Source organism: Armigeres subalbatus, chromosome 2 (assembly GCF_024139115.2).
Source record: "Armigeres subalbatus isolate Guangzhou_Male chromosome 2, GZ_Asu_2, whole genome shotgun sequence".
In the NCBI taxonomy this organism is placed as follows: domain Eukaryota; kingdom Metazoa; phylum Arthropoda; class Insecta; order Diptera; family Culicidae; genus Armigeres; species Armigeres subalbatus.
The window spans coordinates 203,668,313-203,693,043 of record NC_085140.1 but is presented as its reverse complement, the minus strand read 5'-3'; the positions used below and the strand labels follow the sequence as shown (position 1 = coordinate 203,693,043).

General features: G+C 39.0%; 3 protein-coding genes and 1 long non-coding RNA gene across 6 annotated transcripts; 2 read left to right on the top strand and 2 right to left on the bottom strand.

The window, feature by feature from the left end:
* Nucleotides 1–623: 623 nt before the first annotated feature.
* Nucleotides 624–2,113, top strand: LOC134211517 (S-methyl-5'-thioadenosine phosphorylase). Its single transcript, XM_062688432.1, has 2 exons — nucleotides 624–833; nucleotides 1,144–2,113. Exons 1-2 carry the CDS (start codon nucleotides 816–818, stop codon nucleotides 1,963–1,965), a joined length of 840 nt encoding a protein of 279 aa, XP_062544416.1. The 5' UTR covers nucleotides 624–815; the 3' UTR covers nucleotides 1,966–2,113.
* On the bottom strand, nucleotides 2,098–4,092 carry LOC134211516 (elongation factor Tu). The gene has a single exon (XM_062688431.1). It carries the CDS (start codon nucleotides 3,941–3,943, stop codon nucleotides 2,573–2,575), a length of 1,371 nt encoding a protein of 456 aa, XP_062544415.1. The 5' UTR covers nucleotides 3,944–4,092; the 3' UTR covers nucleotides 2,098–2,572.
* Nucleotides 4,093–6,586: 2,494 nt separating this feature from the next.
* On the top strand, nucleotides 6,587–15,890 carry LOC134211514 (RNA-binding protein spenito). 3 transcript variants are annotated; one of them, XM_062688430.1, is made up of 4 exons: nucleotides 6,587–6,743; nucleotides 7,805–8,169; nucleotides 8,449–10,174; nucleotides 13,565–15,890. In XM_062688430.1, exons 2-3 carry the CDS (start codon nucleotides 7,891–7,893, stop codon nucleotides 10,141–10,143), a joined length of 1,974 nt encoding a protein of 657 aa, XP_062544414.1. In that variant the 5' UTR covers nucleotides 6,587–6,743; nucleotides 7,805–7,890; the 3' UTR covers nucleotides 10,144–10,174; nucleotides 13,565–15,890. The 3 variants fall into 3 exon arrangements, with proteins under 3 accessions (XP_062544414.1, XP_062544412.1, XP_062544413.1); XM_062688428.1 differs by having other exon boundaries at nucleotides 7,805–10,174; XM_062688429.1 differs by lacking the exon at nucleotides 6,587–6,743 and adding an exon at nucleotides 6,765–7,202 and having other exon boundaries at nucleotides 7,805–10,174.
* Nucleotides 15,891–21,948: 6,058 nt separating this feature from the next.
* Nucleotides 21,949–22,906, bottom strand: LOC134215776 (uncharacterized). The gene is made up of 2 exons (XR_009980302.1): nucleotides 22,448–22,906; nucleotides 21,949–22,391 (listed from the first exon to the last, which is right to left on the bottom strand). It is a non-coding gene; the product is annotated as an uncharacterized LOC134215776 (long non-coding RNA).
* Nucleotides 22,907–24,731: the final 1,825 nt, after the last annotated feature.

Sequence of the window (24,731 nt, the reverse complement as noted above, 5' to 3'; positions counted from 1 at the left end):
TGTTAAAGCGACGTATGTAACAGTGAGACTTCAAAAATAGAAATTTTTACATACGTCGATTCGCAAAAAGATTGAATTAAAGAATTTTAAGATCTGAAATCAGTAAAATCGATGCGTATTATATAAAGCCGCGTGTGATTGTCACGTTGTATTAAAAACCCCGTTTTGTTTACTTTTGTTACATACGTCGTTATGAAAAATTATGCTTGACATGAACTAAACCACGATGACGTCACGCGTCGATTTTCAGTAAGAAGAAAACCTCATCTGAGGGCAAAGTTTACAAAAAATGAACATCAACGTGAACATCCGGTGAACTAAAAGCTCCGAATTCACTCAAATGTTCATCGGCCCGCAGCGGATGTCATTTTTTCGAGCGAAAAGAAGAAGAATCGTGAAAAAAGAAGACGCTCGTGGTTAAGTCCATAGGGGTATAGAAAGGCACTAACCGCTAAAAGTGAATCAATCGAATCGCTAATCTGTCATTCCATTTGAGCGTGACTTTGCGATAGAGAAGTCAAACACACTCTAATACTGAGGACAGACTAGTTTTGCGCATACAATTGTGCAACTATCTTGAAATGAGTGTCACACCGGTTATTGCTTGCATCAAAGAAAGCCTTGGGATAATTTTCTTGTTACTTTGCACCTTTTCACGTTGTACACCATTTGTCTGTTCTTAGTATTAGATAAAGCATTGTTTGTGTAGGGCTAAAGATTATAAATCAGTGAATGTAGCTTCGTTAGGAGAGTATTTAGTCCCTAAATTTATAGAAATTTCATTGAAAAGTGATCAAACGCAGACAATTTCCACGATGGCTCCAACAATTAAGGTTAGAAAAATAGCTTGATAATAAGCATTCTATTGTAGGGTAGCAATTTCTCATTCCCAATTTCCGGAGCATCATTTCCCATAATACTGTAGTAAATCACCATTACGTTTGGAAAGATTCTTACCAAGGAATCAATAGTTATGTTTCAAATTGGCGCTTTTTAAATATATTAATTGTATTAAAAAGACGACTCAATTTGAGCACCCTACGAAAGAAAAAAGAATTGAAATTCCGGAACTGGGACGCTGAGAAACGGCATAAAAGTCATACAACTACACAAATCCTCAATATAGAGTCGTCTTCATTTCAGATTGGTATTATCGGAGGTTCCGGATTAGATGACAGCCAAATTTTGGAATCTCGGTCGGAGAAAGTAGTTAGTACCCATTTTGGCAATCCGTCGGATGTGCTGATTGAAGGAAAGATTGCCGGAGTCGATTGTGTCCTACTGGCTCGCCATGGAAGAAACCATTCAATTATGCCATCGAATGTCAATTATCGCGCTAACATTTGGGCTTTGAAAACGCTGGGATGCACTCACGTCATAGTTTCGACTGCAACGGGATCCCTTCAAGAGCAAATCCACCCAGGAGACTTGGTCATTCCGGATAATTTCATCGATCGCACGACTAAACGTGCCCAAACATTCTACGATGGCAATGATATGCTGGTAGGAGTTTGTCACGTCCCGATGGAGCCTGCATTTTGTAACCGTACCAGGGACGCACTGATTGAAACCGCCAAAGAGTTAGGTCTGGTTGGCGTTCACAATAAGGGAACCGTTGTTACTATCGAAGGTCCCCGTTTCTCGAGCAAAGCGGAAAGCAACCTATTCCGTCAATGGGGTGCCGATCTGGTCAATATGACCCTCGTTCCAGAAGTGGTCCTAGCCAAGGAAGCCGGTCTCTGCTACGCAGCTATTGCAATGGCAACCGACTATGATTGCTGGAGAGATTGTGGGGAGAATGTGAATGTAGCGGATGTGTTGGCCACGTTCAAGAAAAATGTCTCCAAAGTGACCCAACTTATTACAGCAGTCATTCCAAAGATCGCCGAAATGGACTGGACTGAAACGATTGATGAGTTGTCAAAGACAGTCAACGGAAGTATCATGCTGCCGCACTCCAATTAAATATCGCCTAATGTACTTATCCTCAAATTCAACATAATCTTGCATTTACAATACTATTTGCCATGATTTCTTTGCACCCTAGTCGATCAGTCGAAGATTAAAGTGTACCAAATGGAAGTATAATAAACGAAATTAAATCGAAAAGATATATTATTCGCTATTGATTTTTACAGTTCACAAACATCATATACATATTATAATTTGTAGATTGAGGTTAACCTTTGTAGGGGAGCCTGAACTAACGTTTGTTTAATAGGTATATGAATTTTACAGGAAACACCAATAACTTACCTGTAGTTCTGGAGCTTTTTTGAATACTTGAAGCAGGAAGTTATCATCTGTATAGTTTTTTGTTACCTAAATTTTTTGACCAAATTATGAGAGCAAGAAGCAAGATGATCGTACAATTCATAGTTGCTGTTGTTGTTGCTCGGTGATTGACTAGAACTTGCGCAAATGCTAAGAGAATCAAACTAATGAAAGGGCTATCATTTTTTTAAATATCGCGGTTTAATTATTTGTGCTTTGTGAACGTTGAGGCAAATGGATATTTCGGAAAATAAGGTTCACCTTTTTTGCTCAACTAGCATTTTCTTCCTTTTTTCATTCACAATTGGTCTAGTTGCAGTTTAATTAATTTTTTCTGAGGCAAGTTGACAGGATTCAAAATTTCCGTCACCAAACCAGTGGCTACGGTTTTGCCATTTTCTCGTACGGTGAACGATTGCCCACATGACATCACCATTTTCCTCAACAATGTCAATCGAATGGTGCCATGATCCCCCGGCATGAGCATTTCCTGCTCCACGAGATCCACCCGACAGGGGACGTTCCACGTTTTGCTAAAAAGCTGCTGGATGTACTTAGAGGTAAGTGGTCTTGAACGTCCTCCTTCGTTCTTGGCCAGCAGGTACACTGTAGCGTTAAAGTGATTTGAAACTCGTTCGCTTCCTGCCGCACACAGCAGCATTCCTCGCTGGACTGCCGTGATTTTGACATTTCTCAGTAGAGCCCCGATATTATCCCCGGCTACAGCTTGACCAATATCCTTTTTGAAAACTTGAATCCCTCCAATTGTCGTTTTTACCTGTTCGTCGAATCCCAACAGTTCTGCATCGTCATTTTTGTTGATTGTGCCACGGGCAAGCGTTCCAACCACCACTGTCCCTCGACCAGGGACGGTGAACGCATTATCAATCGGCAAAAGGAAAGGCGATGTAAGATCCCTAGTCGGTGTTGGTACATACGTATCAATAGCTTCCAACAACCGATGTATTGAAGATTCTCCCAGCTTAGACTGGTCGCCTTGGAGGGCCAGTAGGGCAGAACCGACCACCACGGGGCTGTTGATACCATCGAAACCAAAATCGCTCAACAATTCTCGTAGTTCAATCTCCACCAGCTCTATAACCTCTTGATCAACCTGATCAGCTTTGTTGATGAATATCACAATTTTCTCGACCCCAACTTGTCTCGCCAAAAGCAAATGTTCGCGCGTTTGAGGCATCTGTCCATCCGTTGCCGCGACCACGAGTATCGCTCCATCCATTTGAGACGCTCCAGAAATCATATTCTTTACATAATCTGCATGCCCCGGGCAGTCGGTGTGAGCATAATGCCTTTTCAAGGTACTGTATCCGATGTGGGCGGCATTGATAGTGATTCCACGCGCTTTTTCTTCCGGCGCCCGGTCAATCTGATCATAAGGTACGTAGTTTGCACGGCCGTCTCGTGATAGAACTTTCGTAATTGCAGCAGTTAGCGTGGTCTTGCCGTGGTCTACATGACCTATCGTTCCAACGTTGCAGTGTTCGACAGACTCTAGCTCCGGTTTGGATTTCTTACCAGTAGATTGAAAACGATAAAGTGATAAGCCAGCTAGCTTACAGGACGTTTTAGGAATCGTATCCTCACGAAAAACCCTCACTTGAGTCGTAAAAATACGATATTTCGATAGTAAACGGGTAATGGGTAACATTTTCAGTTTAATTAATGCTTATGGTTGCAGTATCCTGAAGTTCTATAATATTGTTTAAATATTTGGTTGTAAATAAGACTCGGATAATTTTACATAACTTCTATGTATGAGGTTGTAAACATCAGGACTGTAAACTGTTCTGAGATCTGAGATCCGATTCATTTCTCCTCATACTGTCCAACCGTGAGTGCGCATGTTGCTCACCTTGCTCACGTGCTCACTATACTGCCATTCTACGCATAATTATCCCATGTTACCTACATGATGAAAAACACCCCCCTGGCGTCCTATACTACCTCAAGGCGTTTGACAATAGCCACCATGTCCACGGACGGTAGCTCGTTACCGTCCGTTGTTATTGTCGAAAATAAACATCATGTGTTTTGTTTACTCTTTGTTTTGGTTAAATCTGAAAATTGTTTTCGAAATAATTTGTAAGATTTACATCTTTGACCATGGGAATTATGTTATTTGATGATAAAATATAATGAACTTACGAATTGGAGTGAATCGGTAGGTGAAATTAAACGCTACACGAAATCATATTTCGTAACTTGTTCACATGCTGTGAATCAAACAAAAAATATTATTATTGTTTATACTGTGGTGTGCATCACAATTGAAATGGTCCGGGAATGGAAATCGAACAACATTCAATAGTGAAATTGAAATGAAATAAAAGGTGTGCAGAAAGATGTTTTAGGATTATATTTACATGTTCATAATAGCTGGTATTATTTAAAAACAAATTGAAAATGTGTGGTCAGCAATATTTTGGATAAAATCTAGTTGTTTGTAAAAGCACGATTCGGGATAAGTACTTTTCAAAATGTATGCTGGACATATTCATGAAGATGTTCGCTACGCTGAGAAGCATCTCTTGCCACGGGGTTGATGAAAAATCTCAAACTCGAATTTAGTTACAACACTCAGGAAAATCGACACATACTTTATGGCAAAAATCCATGTATTTTGAAATATGCATATCATGCGTCGGCACATACTTATTTGCATACAAATTCACACATGAATACTATGACCCACATGGATAGTATGTGTGAACACTCATGCAAATATATGTGTCGAAGATATGGAATCCATTTCGATACCCCCATTGCAAAAATCCATGTGTAAACTCATGAATATAATGCGGAGTTTTTTTTTTGTGAGTGAAGATGAATATTGTCGCCGTCGTCGCTGTCCGAAACATCTTTTGCTGGTGAGGATAGGGGATCTAAATGTCAATGAAGGAAAAATACATACGATTTGACAGTTAGGTACCACACATGTTTCGGACAGCAGAACAAAGGGAACCGAAGCGACAATCTTTATCTGGTGACTAAAATATCTGTTATTTGCCCCACTGAAAAAATGAATTTGTTGTTTGATAAATGAATCCAATGAATCGCCTACTTTGAGTGTGCTTACAGCGGCACACTAGGAGTTAACGTTTTGAAATTAGTATGGCGAAAGGCATCTAAAGTGTAATATCTCGAAAATAAGCACCTTCATCGAAAAAATATTTGGTAGGCGTAGTAGCGGACACCTTCCTATACATAACTGGTACCAAATAGTGTGCTCCGGAGCAGGGTTCTTTTTGACCATCGAACTGTCAAATTTTAACTAGAAGTCAAACGAATCGGTGGAATGGTTCACAACCTAAATCTCGCTTAACATGTGAAAGAAGATGCAGGACATTGATATACGATTATATATAGCTATAGCTATTAGAGGATATGGTATCGAATGGTATTAAAATTGAATTTGTTTCTTATTATTGTACGCCCTTATCAATTGTTAAGCGAGAAATGATCGATAACATCCTTGACAAAAACAAATATTGTCAGCGTAGCACCAACTTAGAATTCGGAAGTCGGGACTTCGGAAGTTTTATCTGTAAAAATAATTGATACGTTGTTTAGCGCATCTTTAGGTGAATCAAGCGCACTACTTCCGAAGTTGGACGTTGCCTGTATCTGGAGAAACATCCAACTTCGATAACTTCGGTCGTTTTAACTTTGTTCCGGATATCTAAATTATTTCATAAAGTTCTGTGACTGTAATATTGAAGAATTGATTAAAACTAAATATTTGTAATCATCAAAATGAAGTTTAATAAGACATTTACATTGGCGTTCCCCTCGATTATTTAGATAAATATTTGTAATCATCAAAATGAAGTTTAATAAGACATTTACATTGGCGTTCCCCTCGATTATTTAGGCTTCCTCTGAGTAGCCGTAAAAGTAATCCGGAAAATCTTGATATTATATGTGCAGCTCAAAACCGAATTTTTGAACTCACGATAATCAATTTTTCTCCTATTAGTCGCAAGTTTCATTACTGCGCATCTGGTTGCAAACAATGTGCACTGTGCACAAACAATGTGCGGCATGATGCGCTATTAATACGCGATTAAAATCGGTTTTCGCGACTTCGAAATTCGATTTTCAACTGGAATCATAATATCGAGTATAAGTCCATACAATAACTATCCCAACGGAATGTATGTAATTATAATTACACTAGCTGTATCCCAAGAATAACCCGGCGAGTATGGGTAGCAATCGGAGCATTTATACCTGAGATTAAATACCCGACGCTTGACGGTAGATAAATATCACAAGCAGCGCACTCATCACGGGTGCTCAGTTCATCAACGTAGCGAGAAGAGAACTTATCGATCACGTCATTTGACTTCCATCTGCTGTGCGAAGCACTTGGGCCGTGTAAAGTCTCCTGTCGGAGGTGCCGAAAAGTCGTGGAAATTAGTTAAATCTGGTTGGTGGAATCGTAAAAAGTGAGTAAAAGTGTTCTCTTCCTATTAATGAAGTGCAGTTTTCCGTTTTGAATGGCCAAAGTGGTGGAAAAAGAACTGTATCGATCGGCTTGGGCGGTGACGGCTTTTTGATGCCTAATTGGTGCCCAGAGTGATGAAAGTGAAGGTTTTGGCAAAGTTTTTTGTGTCAACAAAGCTAAAGTGCTTGAGTTTTGCAAAAAATGTTGAAATTTTGGTGTAAAAAGCGTATTTAAATATTTTTGAGCCATATGCTTGAAAATTGCGACGCCATTTTGTTTCTGACCAATCATTTTTTCCGGCCCACCACAAGCTACCTGCTGAGTTCTTGGTTCATTTGAGTGTAGTGAAGTGAAATGAGTGTCAGGTAGAAGTGTCAGAAAGTGATCCCAAAAATCGACGCCGTTTGATAGACGCTCGATTTGTGTGTGTTGGTGCGACTTGTTTATAGGCGAACAAGGGGTCTGTAGATTCGTAGTTAAGTAAAGTAACAGAGTGAATGTTTCTTTGATTGTTAAAATCATTTTTATTTGAAAATCCCAGCGGGTTATTTCACGGTTGTCCAAATACTCGAAATTGATTTTTCATCAAATGTCAGACAATGTAACAAGAGAGCAATTCAATCAAATAAATTTATTGTAGGTAGAGCGTATACGCTCCAAAAGTAACGACAAAAACAAATGTTTTGAACAGTTAAATGTGAATCTAAATAGATAACCAGTGAAATAGTCCTAGTATTTTATGATTAGAATATCGTATGGCTTGAATTACAGTTTCTATTTCTATTATTGTCAGAAAGGTTTTATCGACTATTTTTATTTGTATATCAGTACTGTGTTTTTCGTTTCGAATCATGCTTAACCTTGTAAAAGTAGTATAACTAAAAAGTTATCGTCAAAATAAATACACCAAACAAAAAAATCTAAATAAAAAAAAAGCCTAATCGGGAACCTTCTGACATTTTTATAAATACAAACCATAAAAGCCATCAGTTTCATAGTTTATTTTTTAAGTGATGCGATGGCCAGTTTCTCAGGCATATTTTGTTCTAACTATATTTCCAGGTTGCATTAGAAATTCAGAGGTGGTGAGGTAATCGTTATTTGCGCAGACCAAGCCTAAAGCTGGCCATATTTGATGAGGACAGCCGATGAGTAGCAACCGGTCAAGCGATAGAGATCGTATTACTGTGAAGATACGTAACATGAAACGTAGCGCCTCGCGCGATTCTCCACCAAGATCTAAGAGGCGCGGAAGCATTGGTCGTTACGAAGGAAGCTCAGACGAACGTATTTCACCAGACAGGATGAGACGACGCGTGGCACGATCCCCCAGTCCACGAGGTGCAAGCACCCGCTATGCTTCTCCCCATCGGGAAGAGTACTCTCGGGGTGGGCGCGAGAGCGGAAGTGAACGGTATTCGTACAAGGTATTGTGCGTTAGTGCTCTGCATCACAAGGCATCTGACGAATATATTAAAGAATCATTGTATCGAGAGTACAAGAAATTTGGCGACTTTAGCATTCGCATTTCGCATGATTTGGACGAACGCGTTGCATACGTTTGCTTCCGTACGTCGGAAGATGCCCGGGAGGCGAAACATGCCAAGTCCCGAATTTCTTTGTACGACAAGACGGCACTTGTTGAGCCAGTTTATGAATCGGCCAAATCCGAATCGTATCGTAGACCACGTTCTTCCTCGCCACAGGATTATGACCGTCACTACTATTCTCGTTCACCTGGAGTTCCACCACCGGATCGTCGCCGTCCCGAGCATCACCCATACGACGGATATGGGCCTCCGCCCGGTCGTATGCACCACCCGGAATTCCGCCCACCAATGCATCATGAGTATATGCCTCGTGGACCACCAATGCATCATCATGGACCGCCGCATATGCATCCAGGTCCTCCTCACCACCACTATATGCCACGTCCTTATCTTCCACGACCAAGAGCTCCTTTCGATAAGAACGATAATAAAAAGGACAAGTTCCCGAACTATTTACATCATGTTCAACCGGAAGATGATCCTTTGGCCACCCGGACATTGTTTGCTGGTAATTTGGAAATCAATATTTCCGATGATGAGTTGCGTCGCATTTTTGGGAAGTATGGTATCGTTGAGGACATCGACATCAAGCGTCCACCGCCAGGAACTGGAAATGCTTTTGCTTTTGTTCGTTACCAAACGTTGGACATGGCTCACCGAGCTAAGGTTGAGTTGTCCGGTCAGTACATTGGCAAGTTCCAGTGCAAGATAGGATACGGTAAAGCTACTCCGACGACCAGAATTTGGGTTGGTGGTCTTGGCGCATGGACTTCGGTTACTCAGTTGGAGCGTGAGTTCGACCGTTTTGGTGCCATCAAAAAGATCGAATATAACAAAGGGGACACCCAGGCCTACATTCTGTACGATTCTATTGATGCTGCTACGGCTGCGGTGAAAGAAATGCGTGGATTCCCGTTAGGGGCACCAGATCGTCGTATTCGTATCGATTTTGCTGATAACGGAACAACACCAGGTTTTGAGGAAGGCGGTGAGTATCGTCGCGGCCCCGACTACGAATATCCGGAAGGCGGTGCATCATACGAGGAAAATTCATCGTACGGCTATGGTGGAAGACCGTTCCGCGGCCGTGGAGGATTCCGCGGACGTGGTGGTTTCCGTGGCGGTTTTCATCGTGATGGCCCACCGCACCACGGGGACAACGATGAGTGGCGTCGATCAGGAGCCGATGGCGAATATGATTCACGCCGTCGTTCTGGATCACGTGAACCAGGAATCGATAGATCTCGCTCCCGTTCACCGAGGCGACGCAGTCCGGCTGATTCGGATTCTGATTCGTCTTCTCGTAGGAATGGCATGTTATCAAATGCAAGAACGTTACCAGAAGTGGCACGGAAATCTACCACAGTCTGGCAAGGGGCGCTGATTTTGAAGAGTTCACTATTTCCCGCAAAGTTGCACCTAACGGACGGAGACAACGAAATAGTGGACAGCCTGATGAAGGACGAGGAAGGTAAACACCACCTTCGTATTACTCAGCGACTACGCCTCGATCAACCCAAGTTGGAAGATGTGCAGAAGCGCATATCGACGTCATCGTCGCACGCAATCTTCCTCGGCCTGCCGGGATCGACGTCATCGGTAGCATCGTCGGATGATGCCAGCGTTCAGACGCGTCCATTGCGTAATCTCGTGTCCTACCTGAAGCAGAAAGAAGCGGCCGGCGTTATATCCTTACTCAATAAGGAAACGGAAGCAACCGGTGTGCTCTACTCATTCCCGCCATGCGATTTTTCGACGGAATTGTTGAAACGAACATGTCACAACCTCACCGAGGAGGGACTGAAGGAAGACCACCTGGTAATCGTGGTGGTCCGAGGAGGAACCGCCTGAGTTGCGGATGAGGGCGCAGATAACACATAAGGTAAGATGATGAATAACGAACTGTAAAATAATTAGAAAAAAAAGGTTTAATTTTAATTTTTGTTATCAAAGACTTTTTCGTTGCTGCAGCGTCTATCTACGGTAGTTTATTGTTTTTGCCATTTAATATAAGATGCTTTTATTTACAATGAATGGCCATGTCATGTTCATTGTATACATAAGAAAAGTAACGTTTTCGGTAACGTTTTTGATTGTTTTAATCGACAGAAGAAAGCTGTCTTCCCGGATTCCAAGATCATAGGCATCTGAAAAAGTAAATACATATTTTTGAATAAACAGCAAACATGAAAGTTTTGATGAACAAAAATTAGAAAGACCCTTATACTGCATGAGTAGTTTTCTATGCATATTGTTTGTTTTTTTGCATGCATTTAGAGAGTACCGTCATTGGGGGTGATAATGGGCCAAATTGGGGTGAGAATGGGTCACTGTTTCTACTACTTAGCTTAGCAAAAACTAAATAAGAGGTCTTTTCGAACGATTTTGTTTTTCGATCTTCAGACTATTGGTGAGAGCGTCATAGACGTCAATTTTCAAAGGAAGGATTACCAAATTGGAACAAACAATATTCAATCGATTACCTATTTCATAGAATGCAAAAGATTATGTTCAAAACAAATCGGAAACGATTTGCGATTTGAGCGTAACTTATTTTGTAAACAAACATTGTTTTGTGGATTCCGTAGAATGCAAGCGTTTTTCTCCAGAACTAATTCCCTTACCTGCTAGAGGAAAGCCTATTCTATCGGATACATACCGTGGTTTTATCAGGAAATGCTTGCTGTAGCTAGAATTCGCCTTCCAATGTTTGTTTACAAAATAAGTTACGCCCAAATCGCAAATCAGTCATTTCAGTTATTTTATCGGATACAAACCGAGATTTTTTTGTCAAAAAGCTTGTTTTAGGAGGAAGTTGTTTTTCAATGTTTGTTTACAAAATCTTGTGCGTCCAAATAACAAGATGGCCCAAATTTCGATTTGTGCATTTGCATAACATGTGAAAAATTTAATCCGAAATATGTATTGAAGATAATCACTTTTTTCACGAAGGATTTCCATAGCCTGGTACCGTGACCTGCCCTAATACCGCGCATCGCCTAATACCGTGGTTTTCATCAAAAATCAGAACCTGGATATCATGGATATCACATTATTTGGTGAAATGTTCAAACATAATATGTTTGAACATTTCACCAAATAATACGATATCCATGCTTGCCATGTTCTCATTTTTGATGAAAACCACGGTATTAGGGCAGGTCACGGTACTGATGAGCCCAAATTCTCAACACTAGGCAGTGATAATCTCTAATACATTTTGAAAACTAAATATTTAACATCAAGTTTTCAAACATATGTAGTGAATAAAAAAAGGATTTTAAACAGTTTTAAAGCAAGGTCAGGTTCCAGTTAGAAAGTACATATAGCCACTGAAGTAGTAGGAGTCCGCCATCTTTTTCCATATTGAATGATTGGCATTATTTTTCCAAATTTTAGAATGATTTTTTTGTGACCTGATGTAAAGGTAACTAACAGGTCCAGGTATAGTTGATACATTATAATTACAATTAGAATTTCAGCTGTAATTACATTCTTACAATTTATGGGTTTTGCTTAACTTCAGTGATAACTTCACAATTTGTTGCGGCTAGAGATTAGGCCGCACATGTCTTTTCGCATATTGAGGTAATAGCCATTGAAGTTCTAAATCCCATTATCCAAAAAAACTACAAAAAAATCTTATTAAATTGGAACATCATCGGATCTTGTTGACATTTTGCTGCATTGTTCATCATTAGATAAGTTACCGTGAAACAATTTTAATTTAGTTTGATCAAAACATTGTTTAGTTCCTTCCTTGTCAGGTCATGTAAATTCTTAATTAATGGGACTGTTATGCTGGTAATTTCAATATGGGACGCACATGACTTGGTATTTTTTCACTAATGGACATACAACATCACAATTTTTATTATGATCAATGAAAGTACATTATAAAAGAACACTCATCATTGGGTTAAGTCGGAAGTGATGAAAAGCCAAATGGGACCGTTATGCGACTGGGTTAGACAAACAGGTTGAGATAGACAAAATTGTGTATAGAAATTCAAATTAGCATAACTTTGCTTAAAATAATCCAATTTTGAACAAAATTGGAACTATCGGACGCAGAAACTCTTCTAATATTTTTATCTAAATCTTGGATCGGATTTCGGGCACCGAAGATGTTCCGGGTTTTACAATGACACGTTAAAAATGCATTATCTGCTTGTCATGTTATGTGACGTTTATTTTCATAATGTTTGAAACGTTCACCTGAAACTAAAACTTATTTGTCGACCAAAGATTTTTCAACCAATGTCAAATTCGGAACAGTTTATTCACGAAAATAGACATGTCTCTGCGTATTCTTGACAGATTTTTAATCTACAGCCCGTATTGGTCGGCAAATTAGTTCTAATTTCTGGGAAGCACAAAACTTGATTAAAATAAACTTCACATAAAATGGCAAGCAGCAAGAAAAAAATTTCAACATACCTTCGAAAACCCCGAAACGTCTCCGCTGCCAAAAGACCGATCTGAGATTCTAAAGAAGGAAAGAATACTGGAGAGCGGAGAGTTTCTGCGTCGGATAGTCCTGGTTTTTATCAAAATCGGTTTATTTAAAGCAAAGTTTTGCTGATTTGAATTTCGACAAAATTGAATGTGCCTGTCTCAACCTTGTCTAATTTTTGTATGTATTATGTCTATAGCTGAAATAACAATAACTCACTCACTCGAAGTAGCTTACAGGGGTGTTGATTAAAAGATCTCAGAAGTAATTGAAATTTATTTAGTGCTCTGTTAGAATAGGACAAACGATTGTATCTTGTTAAACTATCCTTATATCTGTGATGTTCCTAAGTGTTTTTAGCAATTCAAATGCCGTTTGTTTTTATGGTAATGAACCGACAAAAATATTGAAACATTCCTTTCGATATTGAATTTTGTTGCTGTTTTTACTTCGCAAAATAATGCTTGCCTTAGACTAATCATACTAATTTGAACATTAGGAAAATACAATGTGATATTTGCAAGTACTTGCTTGTAGGTATTCGCTGCATGCATGATCCAAAAGCCTGTTTTACTCCCAGAGTCCCAGACAATTAACGGTTATTGTCCAACTCTATCTTATCCGTCCACCATTCCATTTTCACTCACCTTTTAGACTTGGGATGTGCATGCCTAGAACCAATCTCCGCGCCTAACCCGCCGGCGATGATTTCCCAGTTAACTGTAGTGTAGTGCTCTGTTTCCATGGCCATTGTTCTCATTTCTGGCGAGAAATATGTATTGCAGAAACTAACGGGTTCAATTCATCCATTTGCAGGTGAATATAATTATTCTTAAGTTAAACTGTTCACATAACCCAACCAACCGATGAACGCAACGTGCGCGCGCGCAAGACCCAATCAATCAATCATCATTGAAACACACTTCATCATTATACCTCTCACAAAACACCATCCAGCAGCACCGAAGAAAGAAATACGAGACCGGGAAGGCGGAAGAATTCGTGGTACCGTAATTCCCAATACGAAAATTGTATCCGTTTCGACGAGAGGCCCGTGCGGAAGTGATGGTGGTTCAATCAGTGGTGCTCAGATTAGGAAACCCGGAGTCGATTGCAAATCGATAGTTGATAAATCAGAAACGAATCGGAAGAAAACATAAAAGCGGTTAGTAAGACGAGAGAAAAGAGTGCATAGGTTGGGCACCACTGATAAAACAGATGATGACGACGGCTACTATCATGATAGTGTGCGAATAAGAGAACGGACCGCAGTGTGTGAGTGGGTTGTTGGTGGTGGATAGTTGGAAACTGCAGAAAATGATGACGTGCGCGCGCTATTTGAGACATCGAAACCGAACCGGACCGGAGTGGAGTAGAGTGGAGATTATGTGCATCAGGTGATGATGAAGTGGAAGTGTAACAGCTAACGGTTGTTTAAAGGTTTTTTTTTAGTACAGAGAAGATGTATGCTTTAAGATGGCTTGTAATTTACACCCATCGAGAGGAAGAGACGTTTTCCACCCGCAAGACCCGAGTTGTAAAATGTATAATTAGTAAAACGTACATTGAAATTTTCGTCGCAGCTCATTTTTCTATTTCGTTGTATCTTTTGTTTTAATTTCTTTCGTGGTCGTGGAAGACGGCTCTACTTCCGGATGCCCATAAACACCGCGAAAAGTGTTTGATTTCGCACGGTAGTAACGGAATTACAAATAATCGAAAAGAAAAGAACTACGTTCCAGAAATCGAATGTTTTAAAGAAGAAAATGTGACAACTTTGAAAACTTTCTATTTATGTATACCGGAACGAATAAATAAAAGAGTGATTGTATATCGCTGCTAAATTATGAAGTAAAAAAAAACTATATTACAAGTTTGAACATTATAAACAATATCTATTATACTTTTATGATAAACCACTCTATTTCGTGCAACCCAGTAATGGCGAGAAACTGAAGACCTCGAAGCGATGTGTCAAGTGTATGATCCTTTAATACTGAGGATGCTAACATTACAAAAAAGGAAAACTAAATGTGTACAAGCTATGATAAGAAAGTTTACTAAGTGAATAATGTTCTGATGTCTTAGTTCAGATTCGTGATGAATCCATTTAGTTTACTTTGAATCGATAGATAGGCAAAAGTAATCGATGAAACAAGTTTTGTGTAATGTCTCATGTTTTAACTGAGAGGGGTGGTGCATCAAGTGCTGCAAATAGGTGGATCTCTACAAAGTCTCATGAAATCGCTCTTTTGAGCTTGTTTCGCCCAAATGGGCGAGTGTTTTTCCTGTTTTTACTGGGACATTTATCAGGTGTCTGGTTTGGTGATCGTGGTTCAGAAATTTCGTGTATGTGCGCTATTTGTGGAATTAAACTGTTCTTTCGACAAACCCCCTTTATCGTGTTTTGTTTCAACCTGGGATTTCTGATCATTTATGAATCGGATCATGTGTATTTTGTGACGATTCCTTGACTTAGCTAATCGTGTGTTTGGTGACTATGTGGCCATTTCAAGACAATTTCTCTTGAACGAGCGTGTTTCAGTGCGATGGAATTGAATGCCGAGTTTTTCCGCAATTCCCATTCCAGTGATGTGTGCCAATAATACTTCAATAAACGAGCTTCCTGTTTTGTGAGGAAAGTGTACGAATAAAAAAGTGGGTTGATGGTGGTGATGTTTTCAACTTGTCAGTGTTGTAAGAGTGTTTTATTCGCAACACTGGAACTGATGAACTTTGGTCCGCATTATTGCGCTGGAAATAGAATGTAGCATTTGTTGTTAAAATTCTGATTTTAAAATTGGTTTTACAAATGTTACTTTGTATTGTAAAGCGCAGCATCACACATGGAACGTGAATGCTACATGTCTGGTCACGAGTATATGAAGTGAGATTTGCAGTTTTGAAAATGGAAATTATGGAAGAGATTTGTATAACGTTGAGTTCAGTTATGTTTATTTTCTTGATGAGAGGAAGTTTGAAATTCGTGACAGTGCACTGAAATGGAAGTTGAGTGGTTTCATTCAAAAACGTACATCGTTAATACATAGAGAGAAATAAAAACAAATTAAAACTAACTCATTACAAAAAGTATAATGTACTAGATCTTGGAAAATAAATAAATATAGTGTGTATCATCGTACAGTCATGAGTTTTTCTATTTGTGAATAGTGAGAACATCAGATACCAGATTGACACGTGCAGAAGTTGAGAAATAAAAAAAAAACGTAATCTTCAGTGAGCGGTTATTTCTTTAACAATCCCTGAAAAGCTAAGGTGCAAACAAGTTCACATGTGCAGTTTCGATTCTCTCTAATATATTTCATTGAAAAAGGAAAACTGTTCGTATACTGTCTTATCCGAAACTTCTTTAATGGTGGAATTTCTTAGAAATAAATCAGGCTTATTCTGCGTCTCGTGCGAATCGACACGAGTCAAGTCGTACCCGTCACCCGATTCCCGTAGTCGAATGAAGTGACAATTGTCGATGTGGATGAACCTCGATGAATTCTCATTGCATTCTGATAGTCGTTCTATGTCGACAAAAGTCTGACTGGAACGAGGATTTCATGCGAGATTTGTCGGTACGTCAGAAGCAAACGAGAATGGTTCGGAAACGAAAAATCCATATCAATTCACCTAGTAACTCTAGTGATTTTCTCGTGCAAAAGTAATAAAATAAGAACATTGGAGAGGATGAATAATTTATTTCTTTTAATTTACATTTGTTTGCTTCGCTAATATGGATGGCGGATCGGATTAGGAAAAATGTTGTCGATGGGCTGAGGGCGAGAGTTCTTGGAAGGAGAATGAAGTGAACCAGCATTGTAGTTCTTAAATGTGGTTCTTAAACTGTAGTTCGGATGTGAATAGTACTTATTGTAATGTTTATAATGTTTATTTGTAATTTGGGAGTACCTTTCTGAGATTGAGTGTCTCAAAAACATTTATTTTTGCATCAACATTTAAACCGTTAAACTGGACAATAGAAAATTGTTTTTTTTTTTGGGGTCATAATGACCCCAAACTTAAATAGCCATAACTAATTATGAATGCTTTAATCGATTTTCATTGCCATGAAAAAAGGGGCTGGATACAGGTGTCCGTGCCGGTCCGCCGGTGGTATTTTTTTGTAATTTTACTTATCAGTGGTGGGTGGCGTTTCCGGTATCACGCTGAGAGCAATAATTATATACCCTGACCTGACGTACATCGGCGTAGCTCCCAGCAAAATAATATATTTAACCCTAGCCCTGGAAAGTCCTATGAACTGAAAAATGTTTTTATAAATACTCTCGAAAAAATCCTTTGAATTTTTTTATGAAAAATTCTTCTGAATTTCCGCGTGAAATTCTTAGAATTTTATGGGAGTCGTGTTGTATTACCAGATAAATTCTTCTCCGAATTATCCTCAACGATAGTGAGCATGGAATACTATTTTAGATTTTCATGGGAGTTTTATCCGAAGATCACAAAAAATATACTGAATTTCTACTTTATTCCGCAAGATACTCAGCATATTTAACCGCAAATTCTTTTAAGGGTTCTTTGTCAACAACCTCTCGTAATATTTTATATTCTTCCAGAAATTCCTACGGTCCAGGTTTTTTTTTTCGAAAATTTCTCCAGGGATTCTTTTAGATCTTCCTTCAGGAATTCCTTCTAAAATTCTTCCAGGAATCTTTTGGAAATTGCTCCAGGAATTAACCCATGAATTCTTTCCTTTTCCTATTTCTTGAGAATCTTTTGGTTCCACAAGATAAGCTCTACTTCGGAAGATTCTTCTGCTTCAATGGCTCTACATTCAAACTGGCTTGCTATCCAACTTAATGTTTTTTTTTGCTTTTTAGTGGAATTTCTTCACTTGTAATAAGACGAGTTCGTACTATCCCATTTAATTCCACCACTTGATTGTAACTTGACAGATACGTAATTCAACTGAACCGTAAGGTCGTCTTCAAGAATTTCTTGAGGGATTGTTGAATTAATATTTAGAGGAGTTTCTGGAGGAATTCCTAAAACTTATACCGAATGAATTGTTGAAAAAATTTCTGTCGGTAATTCTTACAGGAAGTCTTTCGGAAATTTCTCCAGAGATTCCTTCGGAAATTCCTCTGGGAATTCTTTCGAATTCCTCCAAAGATCCTTTCAGAAATTCTTCAAAGAGTTCCATCGGACATTCATACCGGAAACGCTTTGGAATACCTTCAGAATTTAAAGAATTCCTTCAAAAATTCATCCAGGATATTCTTCAGAAATTCGCCCAGGAATTCTTTCGAAAATAGAATGAAGGATTTCCTTCGAAACTTACAAACATTCTTTCGGAAATTCCTTCATAAATCTTCCAGGAATTCTTTCATAAATTGCTTAAAGGATTCATTTGGGTATTCTTTCGAAAATTCCTCCAAGAATTTCTACGGAAATTCCCCCTGTAGTTCCTTCGGAAATTTTTCAGGAATTCCTTTAAAAATTCTACCAAAAATACCTTTAGGATTTTTCGAAGGAGTTCCTATATGAATTTCCAGCGGATCACCTGGAGGAATTTCCGGGAGAATTCCTGGAGGAATTTCCGGGAGAAATCCTGGAGAAATTTCCATAGAAAATCCTGGAAGAAATTCTGAAGAAAATCCTGGGATAAATTCCAAAGAAATTCCTGAAAGTATTCCTGACGGAATTCCTGAAGGAATTTCCGAGGGAAATGGAGGAAGAATTTCCAAAAGAAATCCTGAAGGAATAACCGATAAAATCCTAGAGAAATTCTTAAAGGGATTTCCGAAAGATTTCCCAGAATTCCTGGAGGAATTTTCTATGGAATTTCAGGAGGAATTTCATAGAGAAATCCTGGAGGAATTTTCGAAGAAACTACTGAAGGAATTTTCAAAGAAACTGCTAAAGGAATTTTCGAAGGAACTCCTGGAGGAATTTTCGAGGGAGCTCCTGGAGGAATTTCGGAAGAAGTTCCTAGAGGAATTTCCGAAAAAAAATCCTAGAGAAATTCTGAAGGAATTTCCGATGGAATTCCAGGAGGAGTTTCCAAAGTAATTCCTGCGAGAATTTACAAAGTCATTCCTGGTGGAATTTCCGAAGGAATTTCTGAAACAATTTTCAGCAGAATTCCTGGAGAAACTTCCGGAGTAATTCCTGGAGAAACTTCCGGGGGAATTCCTGGAGGAACTTCCGGAGGAATTTCTGGAGGAACTTCCGAGTGAATTCCTGGAGGAACTTCCGGGGGAATTCCTGGAGGAACTTCCGTGGGAATTCCTGGAGGAACTTCCGGAGGAACTTCCGGAGGAGCTCCTGGGAGAACTTCAGGGGGAATTCCTGGAGGAACTTTCGGGGGAATTCCTGGAGGAACTTCCGGGGGAATTCCTGGAGGAACTTCCGGAGGAATTCCTGGAGAAACTTCCGGGGGAATTCCTAGAGGAACTTCCGGGGGAATTCCTATAGGAACTTCCGGGGGAATTCTTAGAGGAACTTCCGGGGAAATTCCTGGAGGAAATTCCGGGGGAATTCCTGGAGGAAATTCCGGGGGAATTCCTGGAGGAAATTCCGGGGGAATTCCTGGAGGAAATTCCGGAGGAATTCCTGGAGGAACTTCCGTAGGAATTCCTGGAGGAACTTCCGTAGGAATTCCTGGAGGAACTTCCGTAGGAATTCCTGGAGGAACTTCCGTAGGAATTCCTGGAGGAACTTCCGTAGGAATTCCTGGAGGAACTTCCGTAGGAATTCCTGGAGGAACTTCCGTAGGAATTCCTCGAGGGACTTTCGGAGGAATTCCTGGAGGAACTTCCGGAGGAATTCCTGGAGGAACTTCCGGAGGAATTCCTGGAGGAACTTCCGGAGGAATTCCTTGAGGATCTTCCAGAGAAATCCCTGGAGGATCTTCCGGAGGAATTCCTGGAGGAACTTTCGAAGGAATTCCTGGAGGAACTTCCAGAGGGATTCCTGAAGGAACTTCCGGAGGGATTCCTGAAGGAACTTCCGGAGGAATACATGGAGGAAATTCCATAGGAGTTCTTGGAGGAACTTTCGGGGGAATTCCTGGAGGAACTTCCGAGGGAATTCCTGAAGGAACTTCCGGAGGAATTCCTGGAGGAACATCCGGAGGAATTCCTGAAGGAACATCCGGAGGAATTACTTCAGAATGCATTCTCTTAGAAATTTCTAGGGGAATTTCCGCAGATACTTCCAGAGGACTTCCCGTTTCAGAGTCCTCCAGGAATTTTCCCGGAAGTTCCTCCAGGAAGTTTCTTCACGAATTCCACCAGAAGTTGTTTCAGGAGTTCCCTCGGAATTTCTTTCATGAATTTCTGCGGAAGTTCTTTCAGGAATACCTCCGAAAGTTTCTTCGGGAATATTCCGGAAGCTCTGTCAGGGAAGTTTTTCGGGAATTTCTCCTATTTCATTCGAAAGCTCCTGCGGAGTTCAAGTAAGTTCTACTTCTTGGAATTAATTTGGAAGCTCCTCCGGAAACTCCTTCACTAATACTTTCGAAATTCATTTGAAAATTTCTTTGGCGATGTGTCCACAAATTTCATCAAGAAGTTATTCCTCCAGAAATTTCTCCGAGAATTACCTCTGCAATGGTTATAAAATACCATAAAAATTCTTCCTCGATCACTCTTTTAGAAACTTCTATGAGAAATTGTTTAGATTTAACGCTGGCGTCCGCTGGTTACTTATTCCGGAATTTTACCTTCAATTTCTCAAGGAATTCCCTCAAAACGTTTCATAGATTACTTCTAGAGCTCTAAATAATACCTCGAGAACTCTCCAGAAATCCTCTTTGGATTTCTTTAGAAATTCACTTGAAACCACACGAGAAATTCTACCAGAATATTTTCTATAAATTCTTTCGTTTTTTCGACGATATCCTACAGAAATTCAGCCAAAATTTCCTTCAGAAATTTTCCCCTTGATTCAAGAATTCTTTAAGAAATTTCTACCAAAATTTCTTCCAGAATGCCCTTTATGAATTTACCTTGAGATGTCTCCCAAATTTCATCCGGAAATTCGTTCTAACAACCATTCAGTAACTGCTATGAGAAATTTCTTTTTCCCGAAGGATTTTTTGTGAGAATGTCCGAAGGAAAACCTGTCCCGAAGCAAATGCTCTACGAATTTCCTGGATTCCTGATTTACATTTCTGGAAAAATATTTGGATGAATACCCACTAGAAATTTTTTTCGATAGAATTTTGAGCAAATATTCCAATGAACTACCCGCAAGAATTATTGAAAAACTTGTGTAAAATTTCAGGGAGAAATTCTAGAAGTGAAAGTATTTTCAAATGAAGTTCATGAAGAATCTTTCATCAAAAATCTTTTTGAATTTCCAAACAACTTTCAAGTGAAATTTTGAAATAATTTCGGACCAACTGTTTACCCACATATTTTAAAATTTGCCGATTCATTTGCCGTTCCGCTGACATTGTGTTTGAGGCTTTAATTCCAATAATTTCCAGAATATGACAACATTTAGTAGTTGCGGGTTTTCTAGGTATTCTCCCGGTGACCACAATGGTTCGTGTGTGGGTCATAATGTCAATTCCATACTCGATAGCAATTGGTTCTAAAGAAAATCTTGGCGCTTTGCGATGAAATTTACGAATTGATTATTTTTACGGATGCTCCGGTTTTTCAAGAGGACGTAGTGACCTCTAAATATACACACCACTCTAAAACCACACTCATACACTAGACAAAGCGACACAAGCATACATACTCATATTCAAACACCAACAGACAAAATCACCCAGGTCCCGGATACCCCGTCACCTCGTCTCGCTCTCGGATACCCAAGTGGTTGAATTCCAAACTAATATGACGAGCATCACAATTGATTTAAGGGAAAGATATCTTTCAACAATATGAAAAAAAAATCTTCTAAAGCATCTAACAGTTAACTGACCCCCTTCTTAATAGATTTTGCTCCCCAACCAAATTTGTAAAAACGTAAAAAAGCTAATTTAACATGAAATTTCTCAAACTAGCACTAGCATCATCAGGCGTTTGAATTCTAAACATAGCAGATAGACCACTTTCAGGATGATTTTGACCGCTTAATGCTTATTATTTTGCTGAAGGATTTCCCAGAATTCTACGGAGAATTTCCAAAGAATATTGCCTAGGTTTCCGGCATAATCCTGTGAAGATTTTCGAAGAATGCCCAAAAACAATCAGAGACTGCAATACGAAAGATTTTCATATAATCCTACGACTACTTTCATATTATTTTATTTAAATTATAATTCAATAAGAGATTACATTAGCAATATTTCGATTTCCAAATAATAGCATTTGAAAGTCAAAATGAAATATCTACTCCGTAACTTCATCGTTATTTTTCTCTTCTCCTAATGTCCAGGGCGGCACAGCAGATAAACATTCGGAAATTAAACGTCCGGGAATACTCGAGCAACTAGTTCAATTCCCATCGCCATGGCCCATATATTCCGCACAGATTCCTTCCTCCAGAACCGTGTAATATGATGGAATCCAATCCAACTTCTGCGAGCATCTCGATGGCAAAAAAAACTTCTGAATGGTGCGCCATGGTGTTCGTAGATGAAAATCTGGATCTGGTTCTGATAGGTTGGTGATACCATCACGTAAAAACACTTTTCCTCGTCAATTAACCGTAACTGTAACTAATAAATTACAATAGTAACATTATATTGTTATTAAATTTCAAACATACCTAGTTTGTTTTGGTTTTCCTCCGAAGAAAAATTCAGCGAACTATATAACACACAAATCTTAACCATTTCCAAAAAGAGCGAATTTCTATAATCACTTTAGTCGCAAAGATAGTTAAAAAATCGATCAATAATTCATTGGATTATTCTCAAATGGTGAAATAAAGCATACATTATTTAATTATGGTTCTGTTTTTGCAAATATTTGTAATAAAAACCATATTTAAAAATATTGTTTTGTTAAGCTTTATTCTTTTCGCCCTTATCTAAGCCCAGTGATGAACTTTTATTAGTTTGACGTTTCTCTGGGTGAACTTCAATTCGGTGTCGGTTCATCCTTCCTCTCGATACGAAATGAACGCCTCGCCTCGCGCGAGTCGACATTCGGAATAAAGCGAGAAGTGTCACACGACAACGAAACGAGAACAGTCGTCTCGACTCGTGCGAGACGCAGAATAAGGGTGAATGGTAAGTTTTCTGTACTGCTGAGCTCTCAGTCTCAAAATCGAAGAGTTCTGTGCCGTCATCATGCCTTCATACTTCTTGTGCGAATTCGTTGAGGAAGGAGGTCTCGCCCCGTTAGTAGACAAATATTAAACTGTAGGATTTTCTTGTTCCCATTATCGCCGTAAATTTTTTTAGGAGGCCAGGACGAACGGATGTCATGCATGATCGGCAATTTCTGTTCGTTCACTACGTTTTTCATTTTTTTTTTTTTTTTTTAACTAATTTTATTTGCTAATTATCTAATACATGCATTCATCTCTTAGACTAGGTGTTCCGTGTTTTCTTAACACTATCATCCTTATTTGCTATGTTACTTTTTAGTTATTATTAATACATTTCAATTGCCTCTGGCAGTTAGAATTTTTCCTCTGGTTGAATTGAACCATGTAGGAATTACAATGTTTTCAACTTAAACTAATCTTAACCTATTTTATACTAAGGGTACAGGAGTTAATCGTTGCAATAGAAGATTGCAACGATTTTTGTCTAAAATTGGAAATTATTTTGTTGGACATTTGTTGCAATGTCTCAATATTAGAAATTCTATGAAGTTCATTGGTACTATACCACGGAGGCAACTTCAGAATCATTTTCAAAATTTTATTTTGAATCTTCTGGAGTGCCTTCTTTCTAGTATTGCAGCAACTAGTCCATATTGGCACAGCATACAACATGGCAGGTCTAAAAATTTGTTTGTAAATCAAAAGTTTGTTCTTAAGACAAAGTTTTGATTTTCTGTTCATAAGTGGATATAGACACTTAATATATTTGTTACATTTGGTTTGAAGGCATTCAATGTGATTTTTAAAGTTAATTTTGATCTAGCAGAAGTCCTAAATATTTAGCTTCGCTAGACCAATTAATTGGAACCCCATTCATAGTGACAATATGTCTGCTAGAAGGTTTCAAATAAGAAGCTCTCGGCTTATGTGGGAAAATTATAAGCTGAGTTTTGGAAGCATTCGGGGAAATTTTCCATTTTTGCAAGTAAGTGGAGAAAATATCCAAACTTTTTGCAATCTACTACAATGACACGAAGGCTTCGCCCTTTGGCTGAGAGACCTGTGTCATCTGCAAACAAAGATTTTTGACACCCTGGTGGTAAATCAGGTAAGTCAGAAGTAAAATGTTATACAATATGGGCCCCAGTATGCTGCCTTGGGGACACTAGCCCTTACAGGTAATCTATCAGATTTAGAATTCTGATAGTTTACCTGCAGTGAGCGATCTGATAAATAATTTTGGATCAGTTTAATGATGTACAGAGGAAAATTAAAATTCATCAATTTTACAATCAAACCTTCATGCCAAACACTGTCAAATGCTTTCTCTATATCAAGAAGAGCAACTCCAGTCGAATATCCTTCAGATTTGTTGAGCCGAATTAAATTCGTTACTCTTAATAACTGATGGGTGGTTGAATGCCCATGGCGAAAACCAAATTGTTCATCAGCAAAAATAGAATTGTCATTAATATGAACCATCATTCTATTTAAAATAATCTTTTCAAACAGTTTGCTTATTGAAGAAAGCAAACTGATTGGGCGATAACTAGAAGCATCAGCTGGATTTTTGTCCGGCTTCAAAATTGGAACAACTTTGGCGTTTTTCCACTTATCTGGAAAGTATGCCAATTGAAAACATTTGTTAAATAAATTAACCAAAAAGGATAAAGAGCTCTCAGGAAGTTTTTTGATAAGTATGTAGAAAATACCATCATCACCCGGGGCTTTCATATTTTTAAATTTTCTAGTAATAGATCTCACTTCATCCAAATTA

Bases quoted from the DNA above. Each gene is read 5' to 3' on its own strand.
- LOC134211516 (XM_062688431.1), bottom strand. From the start codon at position 3,943: ATGTTACCCATTACCCGTTTACTATCGAAATATCGTATTTTTACGACT.
- LOC134211514 (XM_062688428.1), top strand. From the start codon at position 7,891: ATGAGTAGCAACCGGTCAAGCGATAGAGATCGTATTACTGTGAAGATA.